Here is a 14553-nt window from a genome sequence, read left to right as displayed (position 1 = left end):
AACCTTTTTCTAATATGAGAGATGTGTGTCACTCATGTTGTAGCCATGTCCATCTGTTTGTGAAGTGTGCTGTTTGCATTGGCAGCAGCGAGCATTTTACATTTCAGATGAGACACTTCACAGTACCTTATGGAGGCAAGGGATTCAAACAACCTCCCAGACATTAAAAAAAACAGCTGTGCCCAGTATGCTTTGTGTTCTGATTGAGGTGATCAGACAGCAGCTTTTTGCTAAGATGGTGTTCAAGTTTGTTAACCAACACAGCCTATCCTTTTAAGCATGTCACTGTCCTCAAACTTTTTATAGATTTGTTCATGAAGGCTGTTTAAGTGTGTGTTTTAAATTCATTAAGATCTTTTACTTTGAATTCCAGAATCCAGACTGCCATTTTGTCGATCACACACTGCTCTTGTTACTTTCAACTTCAGATTCACAGACAGTACTGTCCCATTTTTTGATAGATCCTTTGTTAATGTTAAAATAGTGTGTTCTTTCTAGGCAGCAAGCACCCTTCATGCTCCATAGGCATTACATAGTGAAAAAGAAGGGACAGTCAGCAGCAGTGTTCCCTTTAAGCCTGGGTACATTGTAAGCACTACTTAATATTATACAGTATAAATTATCTAGCCATATCTAATAATCATGATTGTGTGCATTGCAGCATTTGCTTGAAATGTATTTATTAATGTGGATTTTTTAAAAATTATTAAGCCACAATCCATTTATTTTTTCATCAAGCTGAACAGATAGATTAAATGTTGTCCATGATCATGACCAAAGAATTAAAAAAAAAAAAAAAAAAAAAAAAAAAATGACAAATACAAGAAACTGGGAGTTGGGGCAGCACTAGGACACCTTCAGGAAGCTTGTGGAAAAGAACAACAAGAAGAAAATAATTATGCTTATCATATGCAGTCTGATGAGGGTAGGCGGAATTGTTGACATAACGTGCTTTGTACATCAGTGTACATTTGTGTTTGCACATATTACAGAAGGTGGCATTTCTTGCTTTATCTTCAAAAAAATTAGACTTCAAATGTTTTTCAAATAAAATGTTATGTTACAGAATGTTTTAATTGTTTAAGTATTATCAGCTTAATGGTGGACCCAATTCTTCCTTATTCACCGTCTCTGTTGAATTGATTTTGTAAATTTTTGCCCAAATTCAGCAGACCTATTTTGAGGAATGCTTGGCTAACTGGAATTTAAGCACAAGTGTTCCTTTTATTAATTACATGCACTGTGTAAAACTGCTCTAATAATTCCATGAAGGTTGTAGTACTTTGCACTCAATTATTAGGTGTATTTTAGAGTGCTAATGTATTTTGTCATAATAGGTAAATTAGATGTACTATGTAAAAAGAAGGTAATGTTGGTTTCATGAGTCAATCACATTTAATATAGTTTAATAACACTCTATACAGGTATCTATAGTAAGTAAACACAGTGATCTAAAGACAAAAGCATCTGTGAAAGAAATTAATTGCCTAAAATTTTTCAACCCTAGCCAACCACAAAGCCACAAAACATTACACATTCAGTCTGGCTTCTAAAATGCATACAGGTTGCCCATGTTGCCTAAAAAAAGAGAAATCACTTTCTGATGAATGTTTAATTCAGTTATAAATTACAGGTAAACCATAATTTATGGATCTGTGACAACAGAGGTTTGGTGTGCGCAAGTCCATCTATTGTGTGCGCGTGTGTGTGTGTGTGTGTGTGTGTATATATATGTATATAAATATATATATTGTAAGTAAAATATGAAAGACTGATATTCTGTATTTACGTGGTCTGCAAAGTAGACTATGTTGTTACTAACACATTTGTAAAAATGTTTGTATCTTTCAGATTTTTTTACAGAACTGGATAAAGTAAGAGGCCCTTTGATATTCAATACTAGCACTATGACAGACTTGGTGCGATATACTCGACAAGGATTACATTGGCTTCGACAAGATGCTAAGCCTGTACAGTAGAAGAGTTGAAAATGCAACTTTGTTTTTAATACATTTTAGTTTTTTTCCTTAATATATATATATACTGCCTCAGATTTCTCCTCAACACTGTGTCCATTTTTATATCAAATATTGCCAAAAAAGCCCTTAGGAACAGAAATGGTGCAATCATACTATAGATAAAGGAAATTTCTATTTTGTGCAGTTTGTATTTACTACCTTTTGAGTTGTGGTTGGGAAGAGGTCATAGAAATTGTGGCCTAAAGCCATTTCCTCTAATGTGAGACATTAATGAAGGTGTTACATTTTTAGGGTCTAAATATTGAGTTTCTTTTTGCTCATCACTGAACAGTCTTAAACCTGTTCAGTATGTCAGTTTTTCATTTATAGTAGTATATCTATCTATTTTTCGGTATAGACCCAAATATTTATTTTGCTACTGTTGTGGTCTCTAATCATATATAAAGACATGCCAAGTATCACTGAATTCACCAGTAATGTCAGAAAACCTTAAGTGCTTACAGTTAGAGCTGCAGACAGAAGTGTTTTCTTTTTATTGTATTTTTAAAGACGTTTATGATGGGAGACATTTTAAAGTTATGTAAAGTATTTAAGTGCTGTACGTGAATGCAAATGCAGGCTTAGGTATAGCTCATGACTTGTTAAGGGAAACATTGAAAAATGCTGCTTTTAAATTCTAAGTAAAAAATATCATGTAAAAAGAGGCTGAGGTGAGTATTAAGGGCACTATAAATATATTGTTATTCAGGGTTTAGATAGCTGAACATCTGACCATGCAGGGTAAGAATTTTATTTATTTAAGGAAAAAACTTTATCCCCATTAAATACGTTTAACTTAATCATTATCCCCAGTTCTGTAATATCTATAAAATGATTCAGCTGCTTTTTAATTTGGTTTTCAGATAAATATCTTTTGTTAACCAAAGTACCTCTTTTAACCAAAGGTGCTTTATGTGTGTGTGTGTGTATATGTATGTATGTGTATATATGTATGTATATATATATATATATATATATATATATATATATATATATATAATACACACACACTCTCTTTAATATCTGGCTCTGTGTACCTTGTAAATAATATCCACAGAGGCGACCGCATCTCATATTTTTTTTTTTTATTATTATTTATAATGTGTGCATTCTTTGAGCACACCTAAGCAGCCAAATAAGGTGATGCTTATTTCAGAGTAGAACATACATTTGTGGTTGTATACTAAATACAGCCAGTGCTTTTTTTGTGTCAATTTGTCTATTGCTTGAACAGTGTAGGAGGGCCCCAAGTTTATATACACACTAAATTATATATCCCTAAATTGGGAGCTAGCTTTCGGTATCTTTGGTGCAGGTTACATTTTGAGTCAGTTCATAAACAACACTGCACAGTATTTAATGGATAAACAAAAAATGAAATAGTAATGGCAGAACTTGTGACTGATCAGCTGCTTGTCTTACTGACAGCATGTCATTTTATTTAAAATGTGGTAGTTAAGTCAAGAAGACCTGTCAATTTATAAGCTCACTGGTGATTCTTTTTGGTTTTTTAACCTTGAGAAAATACTTTGGTCATTACTGTATTTGTAGTTTTAAGCATTTAATGTGCTATGTAATGAGTTTTAAGTTATTTCAAAAATGCATTTTAAGCTTTTCTTCATTGTTCCTAAATTTTAATCCCTTGATTTTTGGGGTACACATGGACAGCCTTTCAAAAATATTTTATAGAACATGCAACTAAACTAGTTAAATGTCTCTTTGTAAAGTTAATGTTCTGCCCCTGGTTATATTAGTAATATGGCGTGTTTACAAGCTTAGCAGGAATTGCAAGGTTGCCTAATGCTTTGAACCCCCGCTACCTGGATTTGTATCTCTGACAGGCTACTAATACTGTGTGTATCATCGCAGTTAAACATTGCTAACACGCCAGCTTTGTCAAGATTTTCTTTTATTGTTTTTCCTTATTAACTCAAGTTGCATGTCAGAATGTTTTTGTGACTTAGTAGTATCTATATAGTTAAAGATAAGTTACAAAATGCAGCACTGTATATTGATGGGGGTTTGAACAATTCTACTGCTTAGCAATTCCTTAGCAGTGTTTTCACATGGTCTCTGTAGCCTTTTCCTTTTAAGCTGTTTATTCTGCAAAGTAAACATGCAGATAACAATAAAGCATCAAAGTGCAGTTGCAGATATTTTACAACAAGAAGTACAGCCACACATGTAGGTAAGTGCACTTTGGTCAGCACAGCCAAGCAGGTGTGGATATTCCTTATTTGGTCAGAAATCACAACACAGTGTGTGGCTTTAAGTGCAAATGCCTTGAGTATTAAACAACACTTTAGCATTCTCTCAGTACATTACCATCTGTTGACAATTTCATCTCTTTGCAGATGAAGGCCTCTCATACTCAAGAGTTTAAACTTGTGTAACTTATAGATTTTGAAGTTGTATTATTACAATGTTATTTGATTATAAAATAATTCTGAGACCCATTTTCTTCTGCCATCTTGTATTTAATGAGCAATACTGTCGAGAGAGCTATACTGCCATCTCTTACCTAAAAATAGTTATGCTAGTCAAGGAAAGGAAAATACAATTTTAGAAAGTATCATAGTTCTTGAGGTTGGCAAAAATATATAGTGATTCAAAAAATCTCATTCTTTATGCAGTGATCTCCCCCCATTCATATAAATATTGTGCACATGCAACATTTTAACAAATAAGTGTATCTGAAGTACACCATCCTGTAAGAATGTTAGCCAAGGTGTATATCTGGAAGACGTCCAGTATATTGGGCTTTGTATAAAGTGTAACTTTTCAGACACTCTATCTTGGTAAATGTGTTAGAAGTCGAAGTACGACTTTCTGTTCTGTTTCATGCTACAGTATTTCAGTGATCTTACTGTTGATTGTTCCCAAAGAGGAGGGTAGAGCATAGTATTGAACAAAATAAACCAGAAGAAGCCCCTTTTGACCTCATCAAGGTATTTTCACAGGTTTATGTAGAAATGTTTTTTCTGAAAGGTTTAAGCCAAGTTGAGCAGTATCTTAGTGAATACATTTTTCAAATTACACGTACCTGCTTTTTGCACAAGAATGTAATTGGTTGGCAGCTCTAGGGTTTGTGTGTGAATTTCAGTTTTGGACACTTTATTTATGGATATCAGATCATATTGGAACTGAAGGGCAATGATCAAGTATAAATTCAGTCTGTTTTTCTGTTGCACAATTTCTGGTTGGGTTATCAAACAAAACTTTGAAATGAATCGCAAGTTAAGAAGCCTCCTACAGCTGGTATATGCTTCCAAGTAATTCTTGACCTATTTATAATGGACTGATTCATTTTAAGCTCTCAACATCAGGCAGTTAATGCAGCTTGCCATTTTTAGTATTTTATTGATGTGATAACCCTGCAATTTTTTTTTGTAAAAGGGAAACACAAATTACTATTTTAATATGCCAGGAAAGCATTACTTTAGCACTTGATTTAAAATATTCAGTATAATTAAAACATGATAAAGTGGGCGTTAATTATACTGTTAGTGAAGATTTGATTCCACTGGTCCTTCCCTGAACTTTTCACTACCAATAATATACAAAAATGAAATCGGTCCATCCCACAGGCAAGCAAGACTACATTGGTTAAAAGAGCTATGCCATTGACATTTCTGCATTTATGTATCATGTTCTTATGTTCAGTTACATTAACCTTTTTTTAATTTTATATCATGTCATCTCGGTTAATAGACCAGTTCCTTGCAACATATCAACAAAGACTGTTTCTGGGGGGTGAATGCTTAAAACTTAGCCTCTGCTTTGCCTACTGAAGCTAATTATTATTTTCCCTAATTTTCTACCTTAATTTTATAATTTACAGTGGAATAAAATATGGCAGTGTTTTTGTATTTATTATCTCATTATGTAATATACCCTCTAAGTACACCAGATATTAAAGCATTTATTATAGAGTATTTATGTTTCTGTAATGTATTTCACCATTATTTATTGTATAATCCCGTTTTATGTGGTTATAAGGCTTAAAAGCACCTCAGTTTTGGATAATGTTGCTGAAAAGAACACTTTGGACTTTTTATGATTTTTATTATGAGGGATAAATTAGTTACGTTAATTGTCAGATACAAGCTATGTACAAAATGCCATGCTTTGCCTCTACTATAAATTACAGGGGCTCTCAGTCTAAGACTTGAAATCTTGAAGAGTATTTATTGATTCAATGGCCACATGAATCGTAGCACATGATATATTCTGTTATAAATAAACTGTAAATACTAAAAAGCTTACTTTTTTGCTCCACTTTAAACTTTTACCCTGATTGTTGTCCTGTAATTAGAAAGTATCTAAGAATTTTACCCTTTTTTTATTATTTTTAAAAACTTGTTCTCCTAATCAAGTGCATTGAAGAAATGTATATAGTTTGTGTTTTTAAGATATCTACATTTTTTTTCAAACTCCCATTAAATGGAAGTTTTGATACAATAATTGAGTGGCACCTGATGAATTATTCAGAATGTGACAGATATGTTTTAACCAATTACTGTCAGCTGTAATTTTTCTGTGATTTAAACAAGTTTAGATCATGTTCATTTTAAGTGTACACTCTTACTTTCCCACAGTGTAGTGGGAAGGCAAGTTTGTTTCAAGGCTGTCAACTCTTGGTCTTAAAACTATTATCAGCAATAGCTGATTCAAAACAAAGTAAAACTGTGGATTGTTTAAAAAAAATATATATATATATATTATGGATGCAATATGAAAGAAGTAATTTAAAATAAAAGATGTGTTTTATTGTGAGTATTATATAACCCGTAACGAGTTTTGAGTCTGTCTTGTATATTCTTTGTATTTTTGTTGTATTGGAATTCTAGTAATACCTTTTAGAATGTCTGTAATCCACATTTTGTGTATTTTTTAATAAAATAGCAAGTAAATATTTGGTAAAAGTATCACATTTTAATAATGTATAAAATACAGCTTTATAATAACTGTTAAAATGCTTTGTATAATGCAGAACTGGAACTTGCTGTATGTTCAAGAACTAAAGTAGATTTTCTGTATTAATAAACTTTATAATTCTTGGGATTTACTCTGTTTGTGTCCAGTGTTATGCATTGTGTATTAAAAGGGCTAATTTATTTACATTATGGTGCAGGGGAGGAAATGCTCATGATATAGCCTCTATGATCACTTCTGGTGCTGCACTGACAAAATCAGCAAACTGGTGGCGTTATTACAAATCTAGACATTTTTGAACATTTCAAAAATTTTAACCAGATGTTCAATGTAGGTTTTTTTTTAAATTTTTTTTGTCTTTTACTGTCTGTAGAGTAAATGTAATTTAAACCTCTACCTGTCCTATAATGATTCCTTATCAATACAAGGACATCTGTCAATTTCAAAAGTGACCCAGGAAAAGCATGACACCATGTGGTCAGAAGAGAGGATTGTTGTTTAACCCATTTTGTGAGATCAGCCTTAAAAATGGCCAGAGCCTCTCGCTTGCACTCTTGCTAGCATGTGGAGGGTCTGTAATGTGTGGCATACCAGGTGTATTCACAAGGCAAGATAAAGAACTATTGCCGACGTTTGTCATAAATGTCTGTTTGGAATTTAGCGAACACTTTTGGCAGGAACATCCCTACTTGCTTTAGTTGAGGAAATGGAGAAACTACCGGGGGGCATTTTTATTTATTAAAAATAAATGGCAGACTTATTGAGAAGGTGGGTACAAACTTTAAGTGCAATGCCACAAGAAAAACCAGAAGACTACTGCCCTCTGGAATATGGAAGCAGGCTTCTGAAGATTTGAGTTGAGTGTTCACAAATAAGTCCTGATGCTTTGAGTAAACTATCACAAAGCCATAAATGTTTTGGAGATTTGACTCTACTCAGAAAAAGCTCTCTGTAATTCAGAATATGAAAAGGGTCTTCATTTTGATTGCAGACTAGCAGTCATGCAACAGATGAAATTCCTGTGTTTTTGATGAACATTAATCAGACCGTCCATGTTGTATATTTAGAATTGCTTGTGTATAGAATCCTGATGGCTTTTGAGGCATTTTGGAACATGTGGAATATGTACAGCACTTAACAATTAAACTGAGTACTACACAGTGAATATCAATCTGAATAAATATTTTATTTCAATTATGCATAAACCATTGTCACTTAGGAACATTATTCGTCATTCACATAGTCTGCAGGATTCTTGCGCTTCAGCTGCTGATTCACACGGGTTCCCCAAGTGTAAGTAAAATATGCAGCCACAAGAGCTTTGAAGAAAGGAAAAGAAAAATCATAAGCTGTTGCATTTTAAACTCAATGACAAATCTATTTAACAAATGGTAGTCTGAACATGAAACTGCATTTACACAACAAAGCTGCAGGGTTTTTTTTCCTTTTGCATTCGAGACATTTGTGTCCAAGAGCACAGAACACATACCAATTTAAAACAAAGGGAAGGTAATTACCTACAGAGAAAGCTATTTTAAGAAATAAAATGGAGCACTTACGTGGAGCCACTACTAACACCTGAGAACTGAACCGTCTCCACACATTAGGAATGCCCTTAGAGAAGTAGTTTGCAAATGCTCTCTGTTCAAACGGAGATAAGGTATAAGTAATCACATGTCTGATTCTGGCTAGCTCTCCAAAATGTCGACCCATTTTCTCTTTTGGAAGATGGCCTGCAAAGAATTACCAACAAATAACAGTTAAAGTAGAGCAGCAAGTGATAATACTGTCAGCTATTGCACTGACCATCACAATTTGTACAATTTTCTATACTATGGTGTGCTTGGGCCTGTAACATCACTTCAACAGAGGCCCAGTGAATCAAACTGAAGAATGGTTGAAGTGTGTCAAGCAACACTACTGGGGCTCCTTTATGCCAATGGCAATTTGCCTAAATAATGCCTCACTGTGACTACCAAGTAATGTTATTCCTTTTTTTGCTGCAGGTGTACACACACATATATATTAAATATGTATTTGATGAGCTTTTGTAAAAAGCCAAATTTCTCCTTGGGGACAAATAAAGTTCTATACATCTATTAGGATGTGTCAAGTAGGTTCTCAGATGTCCGCTCTAACTAGACTCTGGTTTCCATACATCAGGCTGTCCCGTGCTGATCTTGAAGGGCACACGGCTCTGAATAGCTACATGTTTTGTAGTGAGCAGCACACACTGTGTATGTATATTATATATAATGTGTGGAGATTCAGCCCAACTACAGACAGACATAGGACACAAAGTAGTCCCAAAAACACACAAGTTTAATTTTCTTCTTTGTTACAAATCCCCAACAATATTCACAGTCCCTTTTCCTTCCTTCTCTTTTTATTCTTTTCTGCCACCTCCACTCTTCTCCTGCAAGCTGTCCTCTGGCTCCCTGAGTGGAGTGAGGTGGCCCCCTTTATAGTTCACCTGAATGTGCTCCCGGATGACCTTCCTGCAGCACTTCCTGGTGTGGCAGAAGTGCTACATGGGCACCCGGAAGCAATCCAGGTGTACCTAGTTCCTGTTCCGGCAGCACTTCCTGGTGTGGGAGAAGTGCTGCAGTCCATGGCTCAGTAACCATTCGGGTGACCCCTGACCGTGGCCACAGGCCCCAACAGGGATGAGCTTCTAAGCTCCCATCCTGTGGCCCAGATGCAAACCAGGGTGGCTGGTCCTTCAATCCGCCAGGCGTCCCGGCTGGGCAGGAGCCCCATCCATCCGCCTCAAAAAAATAAAAGTATATATATCTCCCTTTGTGGATCTCCAGCTGCAAATATATATGTAGATATATATGTGAGAGAGAGATAGATAGACAGACAGACAGACACACTTGTGAGGCCCTATACTCCAGCTCAGCTGGTGAATAGTGTCTGGTGATGCCATCTCTGCAAGCCACTACATCTCAAACCTTAATCTGTGTAGCTCCTAGCTGGTGGAACAAACTGGCCGCCTCCATTTGAAATTCTGACACCCTTTACAGTTTTAAGCAGCATTTGAAGACTCCCTTATCCTAAGAGGTTCTGTCTAATATTAGTTACTGCATTTTGTAACCTACCTATTGTAAACAGCTTGCGTTTTGTTCTAAGTTCACTTGCAATGATCAATTTCGTAATCTCCTCTGTAACACTTCTTTCCAAACATTCCCCCAAATGGATGTTTACTTGATTATGGTAACCTTTGGATAAAAGTGTCTAATAAGCAAACAAATGTAAATGTATAGATTAAAATAAACATTCAACTGATATTAAATGGGGAAACTGGTTGGAGAAAAATCAACAGCAGCAACTGTGACCCTCCTTCTTTTGGCTGCTCCCGTTATGGGTTGCCACAACGGATCATCTTATTCCAGATCTTTCTGTCTTCTGCATCTTCTTCTGTTACAACCATCAAACATTTTAAATCCTCTGAACAAATCTCACCAAAATGTATACAGTACAATGATTACCTAGTAAATTCACAGAACCGAATTGAGATTTATTTTAAAAAAGTCAACCATCCCAGCAACAAAACCCTGTCTTTAACCATCCATCCATTTTTCATACTCAATAATCCAGTGCAAGGTTGAGTTTTAGCCAGGAACAATCTCTGCAGAGGATACCGGCCTCACTGCTGGGTGAACAATGGGATCAATTTCACATCACCAATCCAGCATCTATTTGAACCTGTGGGAGGAAACCCACATGGATGCAAGGAGCACTCGAATTTAAACTTTGGTCTCCTTTTTGTGATGAAGCAGTGACAACACTGCGCAAGCCAGTTTAAGTTTACCAACATAAACTATAATGACAGTACAGGGCACAATCACCCACACAAACACCTTTAGAGGTGGTCAACCTAACCTAGACACAGTGGGAGAAAAAGGAGAGCATGCAGCCTCCACAGTGACTGAGACAGAATTCAAACCTAAGGCTCTAGAGCTGTGATCAAACAATATTAACCACTGTCCCATAATGCCACCAATCTGAAGAAAACTTAAAAACAGAATAATTTGAATGTCTACACTAATACAAAGACTGCATGTCCAAATCCTTCCTTGAAGGCAGACTGGTGATTGCCTGGGTGTGGAGCGTGTGGGACTGGTGAAGTTTTTTTTTTTTTTTTAATATATAAATAGGACCAATGAATGTTACTCTCAGGTGAAATTAATACCAGCGGCTTACCTGGACCTAAAATCTAAAAATAACTAGTGAAGATTCCGTATGCTAAAAGCTACACCAAATTTAAACGCAATACACCTACCTATTAGCTGTTTAATACATTTTTTAATAAGACTATTTTCTTGCTTCGCTCAGAACACTGTCCTATTCATAAAAGGCAGGTAAGATACATTTTATTTGTCATCAAAGGGATGTACAAAAACTAACAACAGGCCATTACTTTCCAATTTTGGAACAAACATATACGCTTGTTTTATGTAGCTTCCAAGTTTCTAATGAACGTATGTGAGTGACGTGGAATATGCACGGCACGTTGTACTACCAAGTTTAAAAGTAAGACATTTTTATGTTGACTTGCCTATAGTGACTATAAACGTCACACAGAATCACACTCATGTTTACAGGTTATATTTGCATTAAAGGTTTACTTCAAAACAATATTTTTTTCCTACAAACTGCCAATAGACACTGAACAGAACTCTAAATTAAAAGCAATCAAATAGTTGCTCCCCGTCGGTATCTCCAAGGTTAACACAACATATTTCACGTCCACTTTTCCTTATATTTCGCTGCAACTATTTCGAGAGAAACAGATGTCAAAATACTTTTCCAATTTCATGTTTTTGCCACTTTTTCAATAATTTTATAAGTAGGAGGACACAATTAATTTAACAAGAGAGTCCCACAAAACTCACCTCTGCAGCAGGATCAATGATTAATGGCGGTAGACGTAACTTCACTTCCTCACTTCTAGAAACACTTCCGGCGCAAATGTAAAACTATTGCGCAAGCCCAAAAGGCTAGGGCGCATGCGCAGTGTAGTCAGTCTGGCCATGTTGTTCAGATATCCGTAACTGTGATAGATTCCGGTTTGTGTTTATTAACAAATGAATGTTTCGAGTTTTACTTTGAAAGATGAAAACTCTTAACTCCTGACTTTTACAACGCCTTAATGAATAGATTTCATGGGGAGAATTTAAACCCCATTTTAAGTAAGTAAGACACAGGTAGGAAATATGTTTTGCCGAGAGGCAATTTATTATTAATTGTCAGACGACACAACGTTGTTTTTAACAAAAGCATTACACATTTTAAACGCTATTGATAATATTAAAATATTTTGTGAGGCACCTGGCCTTTTCCTCAGTATAAACGAGCTCATGGCAATTAATCAATGTCATTATGAACACATGTATTATCTCAGTCAAAATTTAGGCTTCATATTTGGAATTGTGATTACAAAAATGTAGATACTAGATATATCATAAACTTTAGCCCAAATAATTAACACGGCACAAAATTGATTAAATTCATGGCACCAAAGGAACCTATCTGAAAAGGGAAGAATTGTATTAGCAGAGAGAATTTTCAGATTGACTTATGATGCCCTTAAATTTTGAAAACTCTGTCTGCAAATCAATTGATAAAATGATTTTTGCATTTGTATGGAAAAACAGAATTAATTGCATTAAGGATTTAGCAATTATGAATGGTTGTTTGAATTTTCTTGTTTTCTTCTCTGTATTGTACTATGGACCATTGTTCCATTCATCCAGTATGGTGATGACATGGAACTGATAGGACTCATATCTGTGAAGGATGAAACACATTACTTAAATCAAGTGGACTGTTTAGTAAATTAGTGTAATAAGACCAACCTTAATTTGAATGTCAGAAAAGTCTGAATTAGTGTCTTCTTCTTCCTTCAGCTGCTCCCGTTTGGGGTTGCCACAGCGGATCATCTTCTTCCATATCTTTCTGTCCTCTGTATCTTGCTCTGTTACACTCATCACCTGTATGTCCTCTCTCACCACATCCATAAACCTTCTCTTAGGCCTTCCTCTTTTCCTCTTCCCTGGCAGCTCTATCCTTAACATCCTTCTCCCATCTCTTCTCTGCACATGTCCAAACCAGAGCAATCTCACCTCTCTGACTTTGTCTCCCAAAAGTCCAACTTGAGCTGACCCTCTAATGTACTCATTTCTAATCCTATCCATCCTTGTCACACCCAATGCAAATGTTAACATCTTTAACTCTGCTACCTCCAGGTCTATCTCCTGCTTTCTGGTCAGTGCCACCATCTCCAACCCATATAACATAACTGGTCTCACTACCGTCCTGCACTGTAGACCTTCCCTTTCACTTTTGCTGATATCCGTCTCTTACAAATCACTCCTGACACTCTTCTTCACCCATTCCACCCTGCCTGCACTCTCTTTTTCACCTCTCTTCCACAATCCCTATTACTCTGTCCCAAGTATTTAAACTCATCCACCTTCGCCAACTCTACTCCCTGCATCCTCACCATTCCACTGACCTCCCTCTCATTTACACACATGTATTCTGTCTTGTTCCTACTGACCTTCATTCCTCTCCTCTCTAGAGCATATCTCCACCTTTCCAGGGTCTCCTCAACCTGCTCCCTACTATCGCTACAGATCACAATGTCATCAGCAAACATCATAGTCCACGGGGACTCCTGTCTAATATTGTCTGTGAACGTATCCATCACCATTACAAATAAGAAAGGGCTCAGAGCCGATCCCTGATGTAATCCCACCTCCACCTTGAATGCATCTGTCATTCTTGCCGCAGACCTCACCACAGTCACACTTACCTCGTACATACCCTGTACAACTCTTACATACTTCTCTGCCACTCCCGACTCCATACAATACCACAGCTCCTCTCGAGGCACCCTGTCATATGCTTTCTCCAGGTCCACAAAGACGCAATGCAACTCCTTCTGGTCTTCTCTATACTTCCACATCAACACCCTCAGAGCAAACATCACATCTGTTGTGCTCTTTCTTGGCATGAAACCATACTGCTGCTCACTAATCATCACCTCACTTGTTAACCTAGCTTCCACTACTCTTTCCCATAACTTCATGCTGTGGCTCATCAATTTTATCCCCCTGTAGTTACTGCAGTCCTGCACATCTCCCTTATTCTTAAATATCGACACCAGTAGACTTCTTCTCCCCTCCTCAGGCATCCTCTCACTTTCCAAGATTCCATTAAACAATCTGGTTAAAAACTCCATTGCCATCTCTCCTAAACACCTTCATGTTTCCACAGGTATGTCATCTGGACCAACAGCTTTTCCATTCTTCATCCTCTTCATAAGCTGTCCTTACTTCCTCCATGCTAATCCGTTGCACTTCCTGATTCACTATCTCCACATCATCCAACCTCTTCTCTCTCTCGTTCTCTTCATTCATCAGCCTCTCAAAGTACTCTTTCCATCTGCTCAATACACTCTCCTTGCTTGTGAGTACATTTCCATCTTTATCTTTTATTACCCTAACCTGCTGCACATCTTTCCCAGCTCGGTCCCTCTGTCTAGCCAATCGGTACAGGTCCTTTTTTCCCTCCTTAGTGTCCAACCTCTAAT

At 36.4% G+C, this 14553-nt stretch overlaps 2 protein-coding genes across 10 annotated transcripts in view; one reads left to right on the top strand and one right to left on the bottom strand.

The window, feature by feature from the left end:
• aff4 (AF4/FMR2 family, member 4) overlaps positions 1–7086 on the top strand; it is a 116198-nt gene extending 109112 nt beyond the window's left edge. For all 9 annotated transcript variants that reach the window (XM_028812761.2, XM_051933976.1, XM_028812759.2 and 6 more), the window contains one exon: positions 1852–7086. In XM_028812761.2, the coding sequence (XP_028668594.1) occupies positions 1852–1979 (128 nt within the window). In that variant the 3' untranslated portion in view covers positions 1980–7086. The remainder of the gene's footprint in view (positions 1–1851) is intronic.
• Positions 7087–8120: 1034 nt separating this feature from the next.
• On the bottom strand, positions 8121–11926 carry LOC114660216 (cytochrome b-c1 complex subunit 8). The gene is made up of 3 exons (XM_028812754.2): positions 11852–11926; positions 8513–8686; positions 8121–8272 (listed from the first exon to the last, which is right to left on the bottom strand). The coding sequence occupies exons 2-3, from the start codon at positions 8664–8666 to the stop codon at positions 8178–8180; spliced, it is 249 nt and encodes an 82-aa protein (XP_028668587.1). The 5' UTR covers positions 8667–8686; positions 11852–11926; the 3' UTR covers positions 8121–8177.
• Between the last annotated feature and the right edge of the window lie 2627 nt (positions 11927–14553).

This window comes from Erpetoichthys calabaricus, chromosome 11 (genome assembly GCF_900747795.2).
Source record: "Erpetoichthys calabaricus chromosome 11, fErpCal1.3, whole genome shotgun sequence".
Classification (NCBI taxonomy): domain Eukaryota; kingdom Metazoa; phylum Chordata; class Cladistia; order Polypteriformes; family Polypteridae; genus Erpetoichthys; species Erpetoichthys calabaricus.
This window is presented reverse-complemented; position numbering and strand designations above follow the sequence as displayed.

What these genes read in the sequence shown, in the direction of transcription:
- LOC114660216 (XM_028812754.2), bottom strand. Translation starts at nt 8,666, where the DNA reads ATGGGTCGACATTTTGGAGAGCTAGCCAGAATCAGACATGTGATTACT. An exon ending in GGTGTTAGTAGTGGCTCCAC is followed by an intron (nt 8,273 to 8,512) that starts GTAAGTGCTCCA and finishes CTTTCTTCAAAG; the next exon opens with CTCTTGTGGCTGCATATTTT.